This window comes from Suricata suricatta, chromosome 1 (assembly GCF_006229205.1).
Source record: "Suricata suricatta isolate VVHF042 chromosome 1, meerkat_22Aug2017_6uvM2_HiC, whole genome shotgun sequence".
Taxonomy (NCBI): Eukaryota; Metazoa; Chordata; class Mammalia; order Carnivora; family Herpestidae; genus Suricata; species Suricata suricatta.
The window spans coordinates 952,992-972,738 of NC_043700.1; the positions used below are offsets into that span (position 1 = coordinate 952,992).

Genomic DNA, 19,747 nt, shown 5'->3' on the forward strand with positions numbered 1-19,747 from the left:
ACCCCACGGCACCCCGCGGCACCCGGGGCCCAGCCCGGCGCGCTGGCTGGAGGGCGCCCAGGCTTTCTGCGAGCGGCGCTCAGGTGCCTTTTATAAGGCACCGGCCCGGGGGGCGGGCACACAACTTAACACACGTCTTGCGCCTACTGACTGATACACTCTCAGAGACAGACGCTGGCAGGCACCACCCTGTGCTCTCCGGCCTCACGTTAGGTCCGGAAAGGAGCCCGAGACCTCCCGGCTCTGGTGGCCAGCACGGCGGGAGCTAGGGACTCACGGGACCGTGTACACTTGCCCACTCTATGAACTGCCGCCCAAGGGGCTGGCCTCCCATCGGCCTGAATCCACGTGCTGGCTGAGATCCTCCCCTTTGGAACAGTGACTGGTCTGGACACAACGCAGCTATTGGGAGCCGCTAAGAATACGGCAGGCTCCCCACACAATGACAAAGATGTGAGAAGGGATCAAGACCAAGGACAGGGTTGACGGAGCAGCTGCAACTCCTACACAAGACCAGCGCTTCAAGCCTGGGAGAGGTGGCTGTTTCCTCTAATGCATAAAACTCATACAGAAGAGTCAAGCAAAATGAAGAAACAGTAATATGTTTGAAACAAAAGAACAAGATAAAACCTAAGGAAATCTTAGTAAAGCAAAGATAAGTAACTTACCTGATACAAGAGTTCAAAATAATGGTCATAAAGATGCCCCCTCAGCTTAGAGGGAAAATGAAGAAAATGTACGAAAGTACTTGAAGCCCAGAGCTAAAGAACACAATAACCGAACAGAAAAAATACAGCAGACTAAAGGAAAGCCGAAGAAAGGATCAGTGAACTCTGAACACAGGGCAGTGGAACTCACCCAATCAGAGAAGCAAAAGTGGAAAAGAATGAAGAATGAAAAGAGCTTAAGGGAAGCGGACCAACACCCTCATCACAGGGGCCCCAGAAGGACAGACAGAAAAAGGGCAAAACCTTAAACAATGCCCAGGAGTGCCTGGGTAGCTCAGCTGGTTAAATGTCTGACTTGATCTCAGCTCAGGTCTTGATCTCAGGGTCATGAGTTCAAGCCCCACATTGGGCTCCATGCTAGATGTGCAGCCTACTTAAAAAAAAGAAAAAGAAAGAAAGGTGTTCATGGCTGAAAACCTCCTTACCCTGGGAATAGAAACAGACACCCAGACCAAGGAAGCCTAAAGAGTTCCAGTAAGATGAACTCAAAGAGATTCATACCAAGACACATTATAACTCAATTGTCAGAACTTAAGGACAAGGCAAGAATCCTTAAAAGCAGCAAGAGAAAACAATTGGTTGTACACAAGAAAACCCTGTAAGATTCCCACAGACTTTTCAGGAGAAACTTCATAGGCCGGAAGGAGTGGCATGATTTATTGAAAGAGCTGGAAGTAAAAACCGCCAACCAAGGTTACCATACCTCACACAGCTGTCCTGCAGAGAGTGGGGATAGCTCTGCAGGCACGCAGGACTGACAGGAGCTCATCACAGTGCCCGAGGGACTTCTTCACGCTGACACGAAAGGGTCCCAATTAGCAAGAGGAAAAATATAAAAACCTAAGTCTCACCAGTAAAGGTAAACATATACTAAAATCCAGGACACTCTAATACTGTACCAGTGGTAGATTACTTACTTCTAAAGCTAGCACAAAGATTTAAGACAAAAATCGCAAAAACTCCTCTAACTACAACTATTTCTTAGCAGATACTGAAGATTAAAAGGTGTAACATAAGTACATATCAAGAATTACTTTAACTGTGGAAGGACTAACTTCTGCTATCAATAGACCAGCCGCATGGATAAAAGAACAAGACCTGTGTCTATGATGCCTACGACAGACACACTTCAGATAGAAGGACACACAGACTGAAAACAAAGGGATGGAAAAAGACCCTTTATGCAAATGGAAACCAAAAGGAAGCTGGGATAGCTAAACATAAGTACACTTTAAGACAAAGACTGTGAACAACAGACACAGAAAGTTATTACTTAATGATAAAGGGGTCACTCCCCCCAGAAGATGTAACCGTTGTAAATATTTATGCACCCAACACAGAGCGCCTAAATAAAGAAAATATTAACAGCTTTAAAGGAACAAGTAGCAATATAGTAACAGTAGAGGATGAAACACCCCAGTTTCATCAATGCATAATCCTGACAAAATCAATACAGAAACAATAACTTTAAAGGACACATGAAGCCAGATGGGACTTAACAGATACACACAGAGCGCTCCCTCCAAAACCAGCGGAGGGCACATTCTACTCAAATGTGCACGGACCACTCTCCAGCACAGGCCGTACGGTAGGCCACAAGTCTTGCCAAGTTTAAGAAGACTGAAATTACATCAAGTACATTTTATGACCACATTGGTATGAAAGGAGAAATCAATTCTAGGAAGGAAGCTGGAAAATTAACATGTAGAGTTAAAACAAACTGTGACTACACAGTCAATGGGTCTAAGAAGAAAACAAAAGAGAAATAAGAAAACTTACTTTAAGACAAATGAAAATGGAAAAACAATACACCAAAACGTACGGGATGTAGCAACAACAGTCCTAAGAGGCTCTGAGCGATAACTGCCGACAAGAAACAAGAAAACTCTCAAACTTCTCATCTTAAGGAACTAAAAAACAAAAGTTAGAAGAAAGTGAATCTCAAATTTCAAAGAAGTTATTATTGAAATGCAAAATATAAAGACATAGAAAAGATCAATGAAACTGAGATGAATTTTTTTTTCAAATCATAAAGAAAATTCACAAACCTCTACCTACACTAAGGGAAAAAAAGAATTAAAAAAATAATTAAAAAATTTTTTTAAATGTTTATTTTGACAGAGAGACAGTGCGAGCAGGGGAAGGGCAGAGAGGAGACATAGAACTTAAAGCAGGCTCCAGGCTCTGAGCTGTCAGCAAAGAGCCCAGTGCGCAGCTTGAACCCACGAACTGCAAGATCATGACCTGAGCCAAAGTTGGAGGCCTAACCAACTGACCCACCCAGGTGCCCCAAGAATTCAAAAAACTTTGAAGTTTGAGAGAGAAAGAGAGAGAGAGAGAGAGAATGCACACACACATGTGGGAAAGGGGCAGAGACAGAAGGAAAGAGAGAATCCCAAACAGGCCCCATGCTGTCAGTGCAGAACTCGACATGGGGCTCAATTTCACAAACCATGAGATCATGACCTGAGTCAAAATCAAGAGTCAGACGCTCAACTGACTGAATCACTCAGGTGCCACCATCCCCCAAAATAAGTTCAATAAAAATTAGAAATAAGAAACATTACAACTAACATCACAGAAATACATAGCATCATGAGAGACCACTGTGAATAATTATACACCAACTATTGGACAACCAAGGAGAAATGGATAAATTCCTAGAAACATACAACCTACAAAGACAATCATGAGGAAAGAGAATAGCCGAATAGACCTACTGCATGTAATAAGATCGATTCAGGAAACCAAAACCTCCCCAAATCCAATGTCAGGACCAGATGGCTTCTCCGGTGAATTGTATGAAACATTTAAAGAATTAAAACCAAACTCAAACTCGTAGAGAGACAGAGACAGAGACAGGAATGCTTCCAAACTAATTTTTAGCGGCCAGCAGTGCTTTCATCATGAACAGCACGAGAGAAGAACCTTACAGGCCCATATCCCTGATGAATACAGAATGCAAAACCCTTAATCAAATATTAGCAAACCATATCAACATAATGTTCGAAAAATATACACTATGATTAAATGGGATTTATTTGAGAGATTCAAAGGTGGTTCAACATCAATGTGATACACTACTTTAACAAAAGGAAGAATAAAAATCATCTGATCAGCATAACAGATGCACAAAAATCATCTGACAAAATTCAAATTTAGGACAAAAACTCTCAAGAAAGTGGGTACAGGCGAATCCACCTCACCATCATAAAGGCAGGACGTGACAAGCCCACAGCTAACATCATACTAGACGAAGAGCTGACAGCCTCTCCCCAACCAGGAACAAGGCAAGGATAGCCGCTTCAGCCACTTTGAGTCAACCTTCGACTGGAAGACCTTTCCGATTTTGCAAGAAATAGAAAGCATTCAAATTGTAAAGGAAGAAGTAAAACTGTCACTATTTCCTGGTAACATGATCTTGTACATAGAAAACCCTAAAGACTTTACCAAAAGACTATTAGAATATGCAGAATAGTTGTATTCTATAGAATAGAATATATAGAATAATATATACAGAATAAGTTCAGAAAAATGTAGGATACAAATCTATGGTTTCTAGACACTAATAAGCATCTCTCAGAAAAATAAATTTAAAAAGTCAGTAGATAGTTCCATTTACAGCTGCCTCAAAAAGAATAAAACACCTAGAGATAAATTCAACTTCGGAGATTAAAGACTTGTACACAGAAAACCAGAAGGCGTTGATGAAAGAAGCTGTAGATGACACGTAAATGGAAAGAGATTCCGTGGTCACAGGCAGGTATAATTAATATTGTTAAAATGTCCGTACCCAAAAGGAATTTACAGAATTAGTGCAATCCCTGTATTAATTCCAGAGAACTTCTCAGAGAAGTAATCCTAACATTTATATGGAATCACAGAAGACCCCAAATCGCCAAAGCAATCTTGAGAAAGAAGAATAAAGCTGGAGGCATCAGCTCCCTGATTCCGTACTACACAAGTACACTACCAGGAACAGGACAGTATTGGAATAAAGATGGCCACAAGGGTCAGTGCAACAGGGAGTCTAGAAACAAACCCACACGTATGTGCTCGACTAATTTAGACAAAGGGGCCAAGAATATCCAGTGGGGAAAGGACAGTCCCTTCAGCACATGGTGCTGGGAAATTGGACAGCAACGTGCAAGGAGGCGGCTGGGCCACTTTCTTACCCCGTTCACAGAAATTAACTCAAAACGGATTGAAGAATCGAATGTAAGACCTGAAACCATAAAACTCACAGAAGAAAACAACAGGCAGTAAACTCCTTGACCGTCATCTTGGAAATTATTTTTTTGGATTTGACACCAATGGGTCATATCAAAACAAAAAGCTTCTGCAAAGAAAACCATCAACAAAATAAAAAAGCAACTTTCCAAATGGGAGAAAATATTTGCAAATCATGTATGAGGTAAGAGATCGATACAAAAAAGTTTTTAAAACTCATACACTCAAAAGAAAAGAAAAGAAAAAAGAAAAGGGAAGGGAAAGGGAAGGGGAAGGGGAAGGGGAAGGGAAGGGGAAGGGCAAGTAAAGGAAAAAGGAAAGGAAAGGAAAAAGGAAAAAGGAAAGGAAAAGGAAAAGGAAGAGGAAAAGGAAAAGGAAAAGGAAAAGGAAAAGGAAAGGAAAAAAAGGTCAAACAATCCAAACAGAAAAGGAGCCGCCAGCGGGGACGGCTCTGCTCCCCAGCTCCACGGGACTGCGGACTCCTAGCAGCTCGACTCCCAGCGTCACGATGCCGAGTCTACCAGGTGGGAGGTAGGGCTGCACCCAGAGCTCAAGGAGTCCGGAACCCACACTCTCTGGCAGCAACAGGCTGGAGCCGTCACTGTGCCAGGACACGGTGCGTGCCAGCGGTTCAGCCGTGCTTGCCTGGTCCACGACACACAAACATCCACTGTGTTTCTGTATATTAATAACGAACTACAAAAGGAAAAATTAAGAAAGCAATCCCAATTATAATTGCACCAGAAAGAATAAAATACGTAAGAACAAATTTAATCAAGGAGGACAGAGGCACGTATACTGAAAACTAGAAAACACACGGATTAAAAAAAAAACTGAAGATGACACAAATAAATGGAAAGCCATTCTGTGTTCACAGACTGGAAGAGCTAATATTGTTAACAAGTCCACACCACACAAAACCACCTACAGATTTGATGCAATCCCTATCAAAAGTCCAAAGGCACACTTCACAGAAACAGAACAAACAAGCCTAACAGATATGGAACCACAGAAGACTGTGAAGAGCTAAAGCTATCTTGAGAAAGAAAAACAAAGCTGGGGGCATCATGTACCCTGATTTCAAACTACATCACAAAGCTGTAATACTCAACACACATAAAAAGATAAAAACAGACACACAGATGAACAGAACAGAGAATGCAAAAAAAAACCCCTCATCTATGTGGTCAATTAGGATGCTGGAGTCAAGATGTGGAAAGAACAGGCTCTTCAGTAAATGGTGCTGGGAAAGTGGACGACTTCGTGCAAAAGGACGATACTGGACCACGACCTTCCACAGCCACCAAGATTAAGTCAAAATGGATCCAAGACTTGAATCTAAGACCCGGAACCATAAAACTCCTGGAAGAAAACACAGGGGGAGAGCTCCCTGACATTCACTGGCCGGGGCGATGATTTTTAACCTGACACCAAGAGCACGGGCAGCAGAAGCGAAAGCCAGCAGGCGGGACGTAGCAAACTGGAAAGCTCTGCACACGTGGGTGCCTGGGGGGCGCAGTCAGCCGAGCGTCTGACCCTGATTTCGGCTCCAGCCACGATCTCTCAGTAGTCAGACTGAGCGTGGAACCCGCGTGGGATTCCGTCTCTTCCCGGGGCGCCTGGGCGGCTCAGCCGGGTAAGGGTCTGACCTCGGCTCGCGTCGCGATCTTGCGGTTTGTGAGACTGAGCCCTGCCCCAAGCTCCCGGCTGACGCTGCGGAGCCTGCTTGGCATTCGCTCTCCTCCTCTCTCTTTGCCCCTCCCTCCCCTCTTCTCAAAATAAAGAAACTTAAAAAAAAAGCTTCTTTCCCTCTGCCCCTCTCCCTTGCATGTGATTTCTCTCAAATAAATAAATAAATAATAAAAAATACAGCTTCACAGAAAAGAAACCATCAAAATGAAAAGGCATCTAGGGAGTGGGAGAAAACACTTGCAAATCATATACCTGATGTAAAGTTAAATTTCCAAAATATATAAAGAACTTTAACTCAACGGCCAAAAAAAAGTCCAATTAAAAAATGAGCAGAGGGCACCTGGGCGGCTCAGTCAGTTAAGCCTCCGACTTCGGCTCAGGTCAGATCTCACGTTCGTGGGTTCGAGCCCCGCGTCAGGCTCTGTGCTGATAGCTAGCTCAGAGCCTGGAGCCTGCTTCCAGTTCTGTGTCTTTCTCTCTTTGCCCCTTCCCCTCTCATGCTCTATCTCTCTCTGTATCAAAAATAAATAAAACATTAAAAAAATTTTTTTTTAAAAATGAGCAGAAATATGAACATTCTTCCAAAGGAGATACACAAATTGTCAACAGGTGTATGAAAAGGTGCTCATCCTAATTATGAGAAACGTATATAAAAAGTGAGACACCAGCTCACACCTGTCAGAACGGCTGGCATCAGCGACACACGGAACAGCAGGGACGTGGAGAAAGGGGGCCCTCGTCCACCGCTGGTGGGCCGCGAAGGGGTGCGGCCCTGCGGAAAACAGGGTGGCGACTCCTCAGAAAGTTAAAAGCAGAACTACTGCCTGAAGCAGCAGCCCACGTCCGGGTACTTACGTGGATGACGTGAAGACACAACCTGAAGTTGCATCCGCACCCCTGCTCAGGGGAACAATCTAAGTGTCTCCCGAGGGCTACCCGGGTACCAAGCATGCACAGCACTCACACTGCAGAGTGATCCTGAGCCACCCAAAATCGCGAAGTCCTGGGGTCTGCAACAACACAGGAGCACCCCGAGGGCCGGGCGCGGGGACTAGAAGACACACCGGACCATCTCATCGCACGTGACTCTAACGACGACGATGACCTGGGCTCACGGCTACCGAGAGCAGGGGGACTGCGGCCGGGAGGCGGCCAGCAGGTGGGGGACAGACAAAACAGGCACGGGGCGGGGGTCAAAGTCAGTAAGTGCCGGAGAGCGTGAGGTAGTGAGTGACCCTTGACTGCAGGCGTGCAAGTTGCTGAGAACCTTCCACGTTCTCATCACAAGAACCAGAAAGCGTCTGTGGGGGACGGTGCTCAGCCCACCCACAGCTCACACAGACGCGGGCCAGTGCGGTCGGTCAGGACACCTCGGTTACGGCGAGGAGGGAGGGGCAAGACGACCAGTGAGACTCGGGGAAAAACATCACGAATACGATCAACGACAGCACTTACGAAAAATGAGGCAAATCACCACGTTCTGACACTCAACTACTTCCAGAAACAGGGAAGCACACCACGCAGGCGCCGATGACAGGAGCCCCGCGAGCCCCGTGCACACGACAGGAGCCACGACCGGGCGGTGCCACCGCAGTCACCTGCCCCCCCTGCCCCCTCTCCTCTGCCCTGGGGCCCCTTCACCTCCGGCCCCAGCTGCGAGCCGCAGCGGACTCTGAGCCCGGCCCACCCGCAACCCCACCCTGTCCACACCGCAGGCAGTCCTCTCCCGGGTCCCCGCGACCGGCCTCTGCCCCGCCCTGCCCCCCCCCTCAGGGCCCCTGGTCTCGGAGTCTCTGCCCCTCCTCCCCCAGGCTCTTCGCAAACGTCCCCAGTGCCCGTGGTGTCACTGAGCAGACCCTGTCCTCTGGGGGTCCACCCCCCCTACACCCCCATTCATTACAGCCTTTCCCCTCGACCTTTTTACCTCCCACCAGGGCTTTTCCCCCTCAAAGCTGATCAGACAGCACGAGCCACACGACTCATCCTGTCCATTTTCTGCCTGTCTCACTGGACCGGAAGCGCCTTCTGTGTTCCTGCGTTCTGCCGCGTCACAGCACTGGGGACACCCCGTGTGGGCCGAGGTGAGAGGACGACTCTGGGGACATCTCCGGTGGCTCCCAGGCGGCTCCATCTACACACCCGGGGGACCGGGGTGAGTCTCAGCCCGCTGCCCTCAGGAGCTCGTCTCTGGAGGGGATGAGTCCGTCCCTGTCCCCAGGCCTCTGTGCGGCACCTGGCCACGGGCTCTCACCCGCCACTGTAAGCATGGGGGAAGGGAGCCAGCTCACGTTCTGTCCCTGACAAGGCAGTCAGCAATGAAAATGTTAGGTCTCCAATTCTGCCATCGTGGGTGTTCTGAATGAAGTTCACAGTGATTCGGGATGGAACGCAAGACGACAACGGTAAGGCTCTGAGAACATCTGCAGTGTTCAGGTTCCCCAGGGGCGCAGCACAGAGAGCAAGGGGTCTGCCAGGGTCCCCTGCTTAAAAAACGTTTACTGCGATGTCAATAAAAATAATGCAATGAAAAGGTTTAATAAACTGAACGCAAAGGGAGAAAATGCTAGAACTGTCACTGTTAAGGCAGAGCTAAGCCCCACGTGGCTGCCCCCCCCCCCCCATTTCAGGCTCGAGGGAGCACAGCCCTCCCTCCATGGCCTCCTCAGACCTGCAGCCACTAAGCACAGTGCAGCCTGGTGGGAAAGGCTGCAAGTCTGAACCACAGTGTCCAGACACTCCTCTGCAATCTGTTCCTTTGCAAAAATCGTTGAAGATCTGTCATCAAATGTCACACTGAGTAGCAACCACACCTTGACAGAGGGACTGAGCCAGAGGAGGCCTCGGGAGGGTCCTCCCCAAGCCAAAACCGCACGGCGTGCCTGGGGGCTGCTCCCCGCAGTCTGCCACCTACTGCCCAGCTGATGCGCCCCCTCCCCACCGCCGTCTGGCTGCATGGGCACTGCCCTGGCACACGCTCGTCCTCCCTCCCCTAGACCCCCGCACTGGGCGTCCCCTGGTCACTGTGTGGCCCGCCCACCCGCCCTCTCATGTGCTTCCTCGGAAGGGTGCAAGACGAAGCCCCACGCATCAAGCTGTGCCCCTCGGGACAAGACTGCACACTCTAGACGTCTCTTAAAGGAGAGTGAAGCATGCAAAATAGGGGTGAATCAGAACAGGCTCCACCATCACTACCCTCCACGGCACCAGGCGTGTGGCTTGAAAAGGCAACTTAATCCGGATTCAGAGTATGAACCGGCCAGCCCCGCCCAAATTAACCCTGCCGAACCGTGTGATTTCTTACCTATTCCCTCCACTCTTAATCCTAAAATGAGGCAAGAAGAGAACAAGGGGACATTAAAGGTCTCGTATCTTCATGCCCGTTACAGACGTGTGACAGAGTCAGTTAGAATGTTGATCGCCTAAATGATGTCTACCGGCCTTAGAAAGCCTACTGCCACCAAAGAAGCGGGAACGCAGTTTCTCCCAGACATTCAGAGGATAGGGTCCTTCTCCTCAGCGATTTCAAACGGTGATCACGTAGGTTTTATTTTCTGCATCAAATTTTAGTTCAAAGTTAAATCGCTTTTTCTTCCAGGATAACAGAAATATCAGACGCTGGCTGTGGTTCGGGGCGGTCTGTGGCCCCTCCCCACTGGGCAGCCAGAGGAGGAGAAGAGCAAAGACGAGGGGCCGAGTGGGACAGAGGGCAGCAGGAGGGTGTAAGGGACTCAGGCCCCCCTTCCCTCCACCCTCCACCCGAGAGCAGGGCCGCGTCCCCGAAGCGGGGCCCAGGGGAGCTGGGGTCAGCAGGGCTTACCGCTTCCGAGGACTGTTAAATGAGGTCTGCGTGGGGGAGGGAGAGGGAGAGGGGGATACGGAGTCTGTCATCCAAAGACGACACGGCTTGAGTGTATTTTCGCTAAGTCTGTGTAGATACGAAAAATAGTTCAATTCTTAGACATATAAACTATATGGGAACGTGTGGGAAAAAATACATGAGGAAGAAAACACAAACTCATGCAAACTCCTCAGGGCCGAAGCAGCAGGAACGTCACACTTCACACCTGACGGCTTTTTCATCTGACATTTCCCGCCTCTGTTCCCGTCCTGCTTAACAGTAGGCCATGAGGGGTCCATGTGGACATCAAGCGTTTCCACACGTATTCAGCCAACTTTAAAGTTAAATCATTTGCTATGAAAACCGGAAGACAAAAAATAACTGAAAATTCACAGCTGTGTAACATTATCTAACACTGACAGCATGTATAATTACCCATCTTAAACAAAATTTACAGTCATCAGTATAAAATAAAATTCAGAATGGCAGAGAAATGCCACAATATAGGTTTAATAAGTACTACGTGTTATCTTTACTACAATCTGAAATATATAATTTCAATATGATTATTACGAACCAGTCTCTAGTCTAAAGCACTAAGTTTCTGTCAGAAAATCAGACAACCTGAAGTAAAAATAAACTATTAGGACTACATCAAAATAAAAAGCTTCTTCACAGCAAAGGAAACAATCAGCTAACATAAAAGACAACACACAGAATAGGAAAAGATTTGTGCAAATGACATGCCTGGTAAAGGGTTAGTATCCAAAATACATAAATAACTTACACAACTCAACACCCCCCAAAAAAACAATAAAAAAAATGGGCAGAAGACACAGAGATTTCTCCAGAGAGGACATCCAGATGCCAAAAAGACACATGAGAAGATGCTCAACATCACTCAGCATCAGAGAAATGCAAATCAAAACCACAATGGACACCACGGCACCCGTGTCAGGACAGCTAACGATCAACACCACCAGAAACACCAGGCGCTGGCGAGGATGGGAGAAAAGGGAACCCAGTCCCGCTGCTGGGGATGCACACTGGCGCAGCTGCTCGGAAAACAGTGCGGAGGCTCCTCAAAGAGTTAAAAACAGAACGACCCTATGACCCAGCAACTGCACTGCTACGTCTTTACCCAAAAAACAGAAAAGCACTAATTCACAGGGACAGCGGCATCCCTGTTTACTGGAGCATCAGTCACTGCAGCCAAGACGCGGAGGCGCCCGAGTGTCCGCCACCGCCGACGGGGGAAGCGGAAGCGGCGCGCACACGACGCAGAGCCACGCGGCCACGAAATGGAGCTGGAGTCCACGGTGCCGAGCGACAAAAGGTCGTCAGAGAAAGACAAAAACCAAATGACTTCACTCACATGTGGGATTTAAGAAACAAAAAGGAGCAACGGGGAAAGAACAAAGAGGCGAAGCCGAGAAAAAGACTCTTAACTCTAAAGAACAAGCTCAGGAGCGCCGGCGGGGCAGCGGGGGGCGCAACGGGCGAAACGCGGGCCAGGGAGTAAAGAGCACGCTGTCATCGTGAAGCAAGTCAGTCAATAAAATGATTTCTTAAAAATGAAAATCAGCTTTCCTCCCTGTTAAAAACAGAGTTGGTAATTATGCAAATGCCAAATTAAAACGTATAGTAAAACTGGGGCGCCTGGGTGACTCAGTCGGTTTGTCCGACTTCGGCTCAGGTTATAATCTCATGGTTCATGGGTTCGAGCCCTGCATCAGGCTCTGTGCTGACAGCTCAGAGCCTGGAGTCCGCTTCGGATTCTGTCGCTTTCTGCCCCTCCCGCGCTTGCTCTCTCTCAAAACTCAATGTTAAAAAGAAATCCTTCGAATGTTCAAAGAGCACTTGGGGTGGGACCGACGGCTCCCATCCATGGCACACGTCAGAGCCCACGCCCCCGACGCATCTCACACTCCAGCCAAGCAGGTGCGAGCAAACGCGGCCCCCGCGGCCTGCTCCTCTCCTGCCCTGCTGGCTGGGGTGCGGGTGCCGTGGGCGACGTGCCACCTCAGCTGTGCAGACGGGACAGCAGAGCAGCGGCACAGGACGTCCTCCCCTCCCCGAGCAGAGTCACCACAGCAGCTCGCGATTTCCAGAGAGAGAGGCAGACTTCTGTCCTGTGCAAGCCACTGTCACCAGGAGTCTCGGGTACGTGCTCCCAAGATTCAGCTACCACGTGGGGTCCATCGTAACCCCTCTTCCCCAGACTCCCGCCAGGGTGCCCGCTTTACACAGAGAGCAGCGCCCGTGGGAGGGCACCACCCAGTCCACTGCTCACGTCGGCCGCGGGTCTGCGCCAACTCGGCCAAACGGCGAGTTACGGAGCTTTGCGGGGACTACAGCGCTAGAAACCAGCAAGGCCAGGCAGGCGGACGGCGTGGCCCTGCCAGAACTTACATGCTGTGACTCAGGTTGCGCTGGGTGTTTTCTCTTTCGAGTTCCTGACTCCAGGATTCACATCTCTTCCAGCCATCTTCTGTTTTAATCCAGCTCCAGCCGGGAGATCTCCAGTCCTGACCCAAAAATGGCATAGTTCTCCTGTAAGAGAATTTATGTTAAGAAGGTGTATGTAACTAGCAAGCTTCCTTTCATTCAGAACATTTATTTTAGAGAGAGAGCACACATGCACACAGACAGGGGCGGGGCAGACAGAGAGGGAGACACAGAATCCGAAGCAGGCTCCAGGCTCCGAGCTGTCAGCACAGACCCCGATGCGGGGCTCGAACCTCTGCACAAACTGTGAGATCTTGACCTCAAGCTGAAGTCAGATGTTCAACAGACTGAGCCACCCAGGTGCCCTTAATTTTTAAAAAATGTTTGTTTTGAAAGAGTGGAGGGGAGGGACAGAGAGAGTCCCAAGCACACTTCGCACTGCACAACTCAGGGCTTGATCTCACAGATCAAACTGAGATTATGTATGACCTGAGTCGACATTAAGAGTCGGGACACTTACCCAACTGAGCCACCAGGCGCCCTGAGAACATTTACTCATTTTAAAGAATAAAGTTCTTAATATTTAAATGTCTGCATACGCCGTAGATGCTGGCTGGACACTGGTGACGGGACAGTGAAGAGGCCACGAGACCTCAGTGTACCAAAATGATCAGAATGGGGGACGTACTAACCCAAGACTGCGCCTGTCACGAAGGGTTTACCAGAGGGGACGCCTCGGCTGGGACCCGGAGAACAGCAGGAGCCAACGGATGGGGCAGAACAGGGAGCACTCCGGCAAACAGAGAAACCCCTCACCGCGAGGGAGGGGCGTTGCAGCGCGAGCCGGGTCTGTGTGCAGTGCTGTCCTCGCCTCGGTCCGGCTGCAGCTCCCGGCAGGAGAGCAAGTGCAGGGGCAGCGAGAAGGGACACTGGAGCAGCCACCGAGTCAGGGGGCTGGGCTTTCCTGCAAGGGCAGCGAGGGGCCGGGAACTTCCCCAGGCACATGAACCTATTAGACTCAAGTGTCACAAGAACCTCAGGGTCCCTCTGCAAGGACGGACAGGCCAGGCACTGGGGGACGTGGTGGGAGGAGTTAGGACTGGCAGCTACAAGCCGTCAGGAGGTGCGAGAGTACGGCTGCAGCAGAAACAGCCTAGCAGCACTCAGGAGGCAGGGTCAAGGGCGACCGGGCCCTCCATCCTCCCTGCCGCCGCTCTCGCCCTCGGACTCGAAGGGAACCAGCTACCGCAGCCTCAGCGATGCCAGGGAGAGGCCCGTGGGCACACGGCAATGCCAGGCTGGCTGCACGTGTGAGGGGACGTCCGAGAGCCGGGCTTCAGTCTGTTGATCCTGGCTCTGAGATGAGGAATACAGGAAGAGATGTCAATCTCAGTTTTGGCCAGGCCTGTCACGTTTGCTGAGTCCGTGGCGACAGACAGGAACTATGCTGGAATCCACACATAAGGACCCCGGTAGAAAAACTATGGCCTCAAGGCGCCTGGGGGGCTCAGTCGGTTAAGCGACTCAGGTCATGATTCCACAGTTCGTGAGTTTGAGCCTTCCATCTGCGCGCACAGTGTGGAGCCTGCTTGGGATTCATTCTCCCTCTCTCTCACCCTCCCCTCCCCTGCTGGCTCTCTCAAAATAAGTAACTTTAAAAAATTATGACCTTAAAATCATGACACAGATATTACTACTTTCATGAAGTTTACGATTCGGTGAAAGCAAGACCTCAAACGCCAGCTCTTCCACTGCCTGGACTTGCCTTCCCCCGGCTCAGTGCTCCTCAGCCCTTGCTGTGTGCTACCATCACAGCCTTGGAAGCTTTTAGAAAATACAAGTGCTTGGTTTCTCTGCAGACAAACATGAATATGTGTGGGTGACAGGTAAGTGCCCCCTCCTTTTTTTTTTTTTTTAACAATGCTCGGTACACAAGGGGGCTCAGCAAGTGCTGAAGGAACGGCGCGTATATAGACCCAGCACTCAGAAGAGTGACTAAGGCGGGAGAACACAACAGGAGCACCGGCGGCGTCCAGGCAGTAATCAAAGCCACAGGGCTACTACCTGCACAGAGAACAAGAGTGGGCAGAGAACAGAGCCAAGGAAAAAACTCTAAGGGACAATGACATTTACAGGCAAGCAGATAAAGACGAGCCAAGAAAGGAAATTGAAAAGGAGCCTAAGAGGTAGGGGAAGGGAGCAGGAAGTCAGGAGAAGAATGTATTTTAAATGGCTGGCAGAGACGAAAACATTATTCACCAGCTAGTATGGTAAAAATTGAAAAGTGCATATTGAATTTAGCTACAAAAAGATAACTGCTATCTCAACCAAAAATAGTTTCAATAGAATAGTGTATTATATTATTTCAGGTCCAAAGTAGACTTAGAGCTTTTCTCTAATGGGGAGTATTTCTAACACAGAGTACATAAGTGATAAAAGTTTTCAAATATAATCTCCCAACTACATTATAACTAACAAAAAACTGGCTTAGAAGAGACAAAAAAGGCACCAGGAAAATTCCAAGTCTTCGGCTACATGCTCACTTCCCTAACCAGCAGATGAAACGATCCAATGAACTCATCCTGTATGCCAGGAGGATCTCAAAACCCTACTCAACATGGCTTTCCAGCAAGAACACATCTTTCATAGTCCCATATTCAGTCACGTAAATTCTTTCTTTCGAAGGAACTTAAATATCCCTCTTCAAATGCCAGCTCTATTCTGATGAGCATCATTTTGCAGACTTGCTTCAAGCTACAATCGCCCTAAAATGCAGAAGCGGCCACCCATGTCTCATCAATTCAGTTAACCAGACTTGCCTCCGATAGTACGCAATGATTTTCTAAATGTTCAGGAAGCTTCGGATACAGCCCAGAGAACAGTCCCCCCCGAGAAGGCAAGTGCGCCGTGACAGGGATGCGCGGAAACTGGGGCTTAGTCTCGTAAAATGCGCACGAGGGAACGATGTGCATGAGGACCATCTCTGCGATCTCTCATCACATGTAGTGGATACAGAAAAATCTGCATAGAAAACAATGGCAACCAAGCAGACTACTGCTAAACCAAACACAGGGGCGCGCGGGGGGCTCAGTCGGCCGCGCTTACGATCTCACAGTTCGTGAATTCAAGCCCCACATCAGGCTCTGTGCTCTCAGCATGGAGCCTGCTCCAGTCGTGCGTCCCCACCGCCTCTCTGCCCTTACCCTACCCTTCCTCTCAAAAATAAAGGATTATAAAGTAAATAAGGGGTGCCTGGGCCCTGCTTCAGATTCTGTGTCTCCCTCGCTCTCTGGCCCTCCCCCACTGCTCTCGCGCGCTCTCTCTCTCTCTCTCACACACACAGATACACACATTCTCTCTCTAAAACAAACATTAAAAATACATTTATAAGAACACAAATGAGAAAAAATAATGTATATAAATATATTTTAAAAACAAAAATGTGTGTGTATGTCCTGAGTGAGAGAATAACTAAAATTCAGAGTAAAAAGCAAACCACCTAGGACCTCGGAAGAAAAACCTGGGACGTGCCCCTCGCCTCGAAGCCCGTGGTTAGGTCTGAAGCGGAGAGACAAGGGGAAATACCAACCACAGAAATGGGGGGCAAAGAAAACCGAAGCCGGGAACACTTGCGACACCGTGGAGAATAATGAACAGAACAGGCTGGACGAAACAGAAGCTTTGGAAAGGCGGAGAGGTGACCAGAAGCCTTGAATATCAAAGGTGTTTAGACTTTATTCTGCAAATAAAAGCGTTTGGGCAATGTGCTGATGTGAGCGGTGTGGTTCTGAGCGTAACCTGGTAGATGGAACAGGAGGATGGAGGCAGAAAGCACAGCTCATCGGGCGAGAGAAAGTTCTGCCCACACCTCCGCTAACCAACTTGCCGCAGAGCTGATGACGCACACACTGTACTTGTCTATTTAGCCACTGTGCCCACTCACCACTTAATACACTCCTATTCCGGCCTCAAAAGCAACTTCTGTGACATTTAACCGAAATTTTCGCCATAGAGTCAGCCTGGTGCTCCGAGGAAGAGACTCAATGCCTTTGCAACTACCTCTGTGAGCACTGAATGGCCAGCCTGAGTATCTCACACGGAGGTGTCTGTGCTTACAGGGATTGGAAGGAATGAAACGCAGCCACACGGACCACAGGAAAAAATCAGTACATCGCTGGGGCACCTGCGTTGCTTGGTCGGCTGGGCGTCAGACTTTGGTTCACATCATGACCTCACAGCTCCTGAGTTCCCACCTAGGGCTCACTGCCAACAGTGCAGAGCCTGCTTCAGATTCTCTCTCTCTCTCTCTGCCCCTCCTCCACTTGTGCTCTCTCAAAAGTAAATAAAACATTTTTTTAAAAAATAGTACGTTTCCAAGATTTTTATTTTCAACACAGAGGAAGAGATGTTTTGCTGTAGACATGAGGATTCCAGAGATTTAACATATTATGTTCTTTGGGTCATAATGAAGTTTTGTTTTAAAGTGTAATCCTTGGGGCACCTGGGTGGCAGTTGGTTAAGCGTCCGGCTTCAGCTCAGGTCACGATCTCACAGTTCGTGGATTCAAGCCCTGCGTCGGGCTCTGTGCTGACAGCTACCTCAGAGCCCAGAGCCTGTTTCAGACTCTGTATCTCCCTCTCTCTCTGACCCTCCCCTGCTCGCATGGTCTCTCTCTGTCTCTCAAAAATAAATAAATAAATAATTAATTAATTTCATTAAAAAAATTTTAAAGTGTAATCCTATACAGTTCATAAACTAAAGCAGAGTCTGGAAGATTTATTACAAACAACAAAAAGCCATCAGGAAAAGCAAGAAGCAAAACAGACAAGGTGCAATGTCAAAGGCTTAGTATCCAATTTTCAAAGATATTCCCAACCTGAGGCACGTAAACTTGTGGATCAGAAATACTACTAAACTTCTGGAATGATGAACAGCCCATCACTTTTCATGGGAATGTATTTATCTGTCTTGCTAAAGACCTGAATTGCTACACCTTGATAAATTTTAATTAAAATCACATTTGTTTTGAAAAATTTCAAACACAAAATTAAAAGAATAACTTCCCCCTTTAAAGTATTAAGCATGTATGCACAGCTACTCCGAGCCGGTACAACGTGCAATTCTATGCACAGGTCATGCTAACTGACGTCAGAGAACACAGGGGCTAAGCCCTCCCACATCTTCCCTTCAGGTCTATTTCACAAAGCAGGGCGAGGAGGTGGAGGCTCCCAACATGGGAGGCGGGACCAATCCAGAAAGGTCTTCCTCCAGGCATTTTCCTTTTTGTAACTAACGGTAAAACAGCAAGTGTGTATTAGATCTCAGCAGGAGTTAGGCATTCCTCGGAACAATTTACCTGTGTTATCTCAGCCCTCACACTGCCTGAAAAGATAGAAAATGTTACCATCCCCCTTTTTACAGACTTAATTCTCCCTTTTACAGATGAAGAAACTGAGGCCCAACATCTAACTGAGCTGGGAGTTACATTCCTAGAGTTTCATGCCAGGGTCCAGGCTCTACGCCTGCACTTTTGTGACAGCAGCCCAGGAGCACCCGGTGAAAACAAAGGTCGTAACACCGTGGCATTTTTTAACGTTCCCTTATACTCCACAGCGCCAGATCTGAAGTAATGACTGGTCTAAACACAAAAACACTCAGGAAAACATACCAGCCTTGTGAAAGGCTACATGTACTTCGCGGTTTGTCTTCGGTTCCATGAAAAGAAGTGGAGTAAGCCGGCCTCAGAGCCCGGGCGTTCACCCTCCAGGCAGTGAAAGCCGTTAAGCGCAGAGCTCACGGTAATACTAACACGTGCTACACCCACATAAGAAAATCACAACAGAGGAGCGCCAGCGTGGCTCAGGTCATGATCTCGTGGTTTGTGAGTTTAAGCCCAGTATTGGGCTCTGTGGTGACAGCTCAGAGCCTGGCGCCTGCTTCGGATTCTGTGTCTGCCCTTCCCATGCTCATGCTCTCTGTCTCTCAATAATAAATAAAGCCGTTAAAGAAACTTAAAAATATTACAACATAGATAATAACAAAGCAGTTTCACGTTCAAGAAAAATAACTGGCAAAGGAGTTTTTCTTCCCTTTATTTCCTATGTTTTAACATAAATTTTGAGTAAACTTTTCAATGTTCTGCGACAAGAAAGACTGGTCCTCAATTTCACAAGCACTTGATCTCTTTCACTACTTTCTTATCCTTACAAGATTTCCAAATAATTTAGGATCAAACATGAATACGGCTTATAAACATGGAAGAACCTGATCCCAAAAGAACACCAAGAGATGGTGAACGGAGGGAAGACAATCAGAAATGGGATTTACTGTAACAAGGCCTGAGAGAGGATCACAGATGCTTTCAAGAAAGAGACCAGGAAATAAAGAGGAAAATCAAAAAGGAAGAGGAGTATGAAACGAAATCTTACAATGAATGTGAAAACGCGTTTTCTGCTCAGGGCTGGAGGTTACGGATTTGGAAGCGACAAGAAAAGCCGGTTTCCAGAGAAAACAACGGATTCCTTAGATGCGCGAGTTCTCAGAGTGAGTCCGAATCCACAGACAGTAGTGGGATCCAGCAGCAAGGGTCAAAACGGAGTTCAGAATGAAGAGAAGGATGCAAAGCCCAGGCGTCAGCTGAGAGCGCAGGGAGTCACGCACGGGGAGCATACCAGAGCCAAGAACGACGACAGGGGACCGAGGACCAAGCAGCAGGTGCTGCGCGGTGTAGACGAGGACAGGGGACGCAGGACCGCGCTACAGGTGCGGCGCAGTGCAGACGAGGAGAGGGGATGGAGGACCGCGCAGCAGG

At 48.3% G+C, this 19,747-nt stretch overlaps 1 protein-coding gene across 6 annotated transcripts in view; it reads right to left on the minus strand.

Annotated features, from left to right (window-relative positions):
- The window catches only part of FBXO25 (F-box protein 25), a 58,736-nt gene that overhangs the window by 38,686 nt on the left and 303 nt on the right, over positions 1 to 19,747 (minus strand). For 5 of the 6 annotated variants that reach the window (XM_029933382.1, XM_029933372.1, XM_029933378.1 and 2 more), the window contains exon 2: positions 12,901 to 13,041. In XM_029933382.1, the coding sequence (XP_029789242.1) occupies positions 12,901 to 13,034 (134 nt within the window). In that variant the 5' untranslated portion in view covers positions 13,035 to 13,041. Of the gene's footprint in view, positions 1 to 12,900; positions 13,042 to 19,364; positions 19,731 to 19,747 lie in introns of those variants that run through there. The other variant, XM_029933362.1, reaches the window with a different exon arrangement.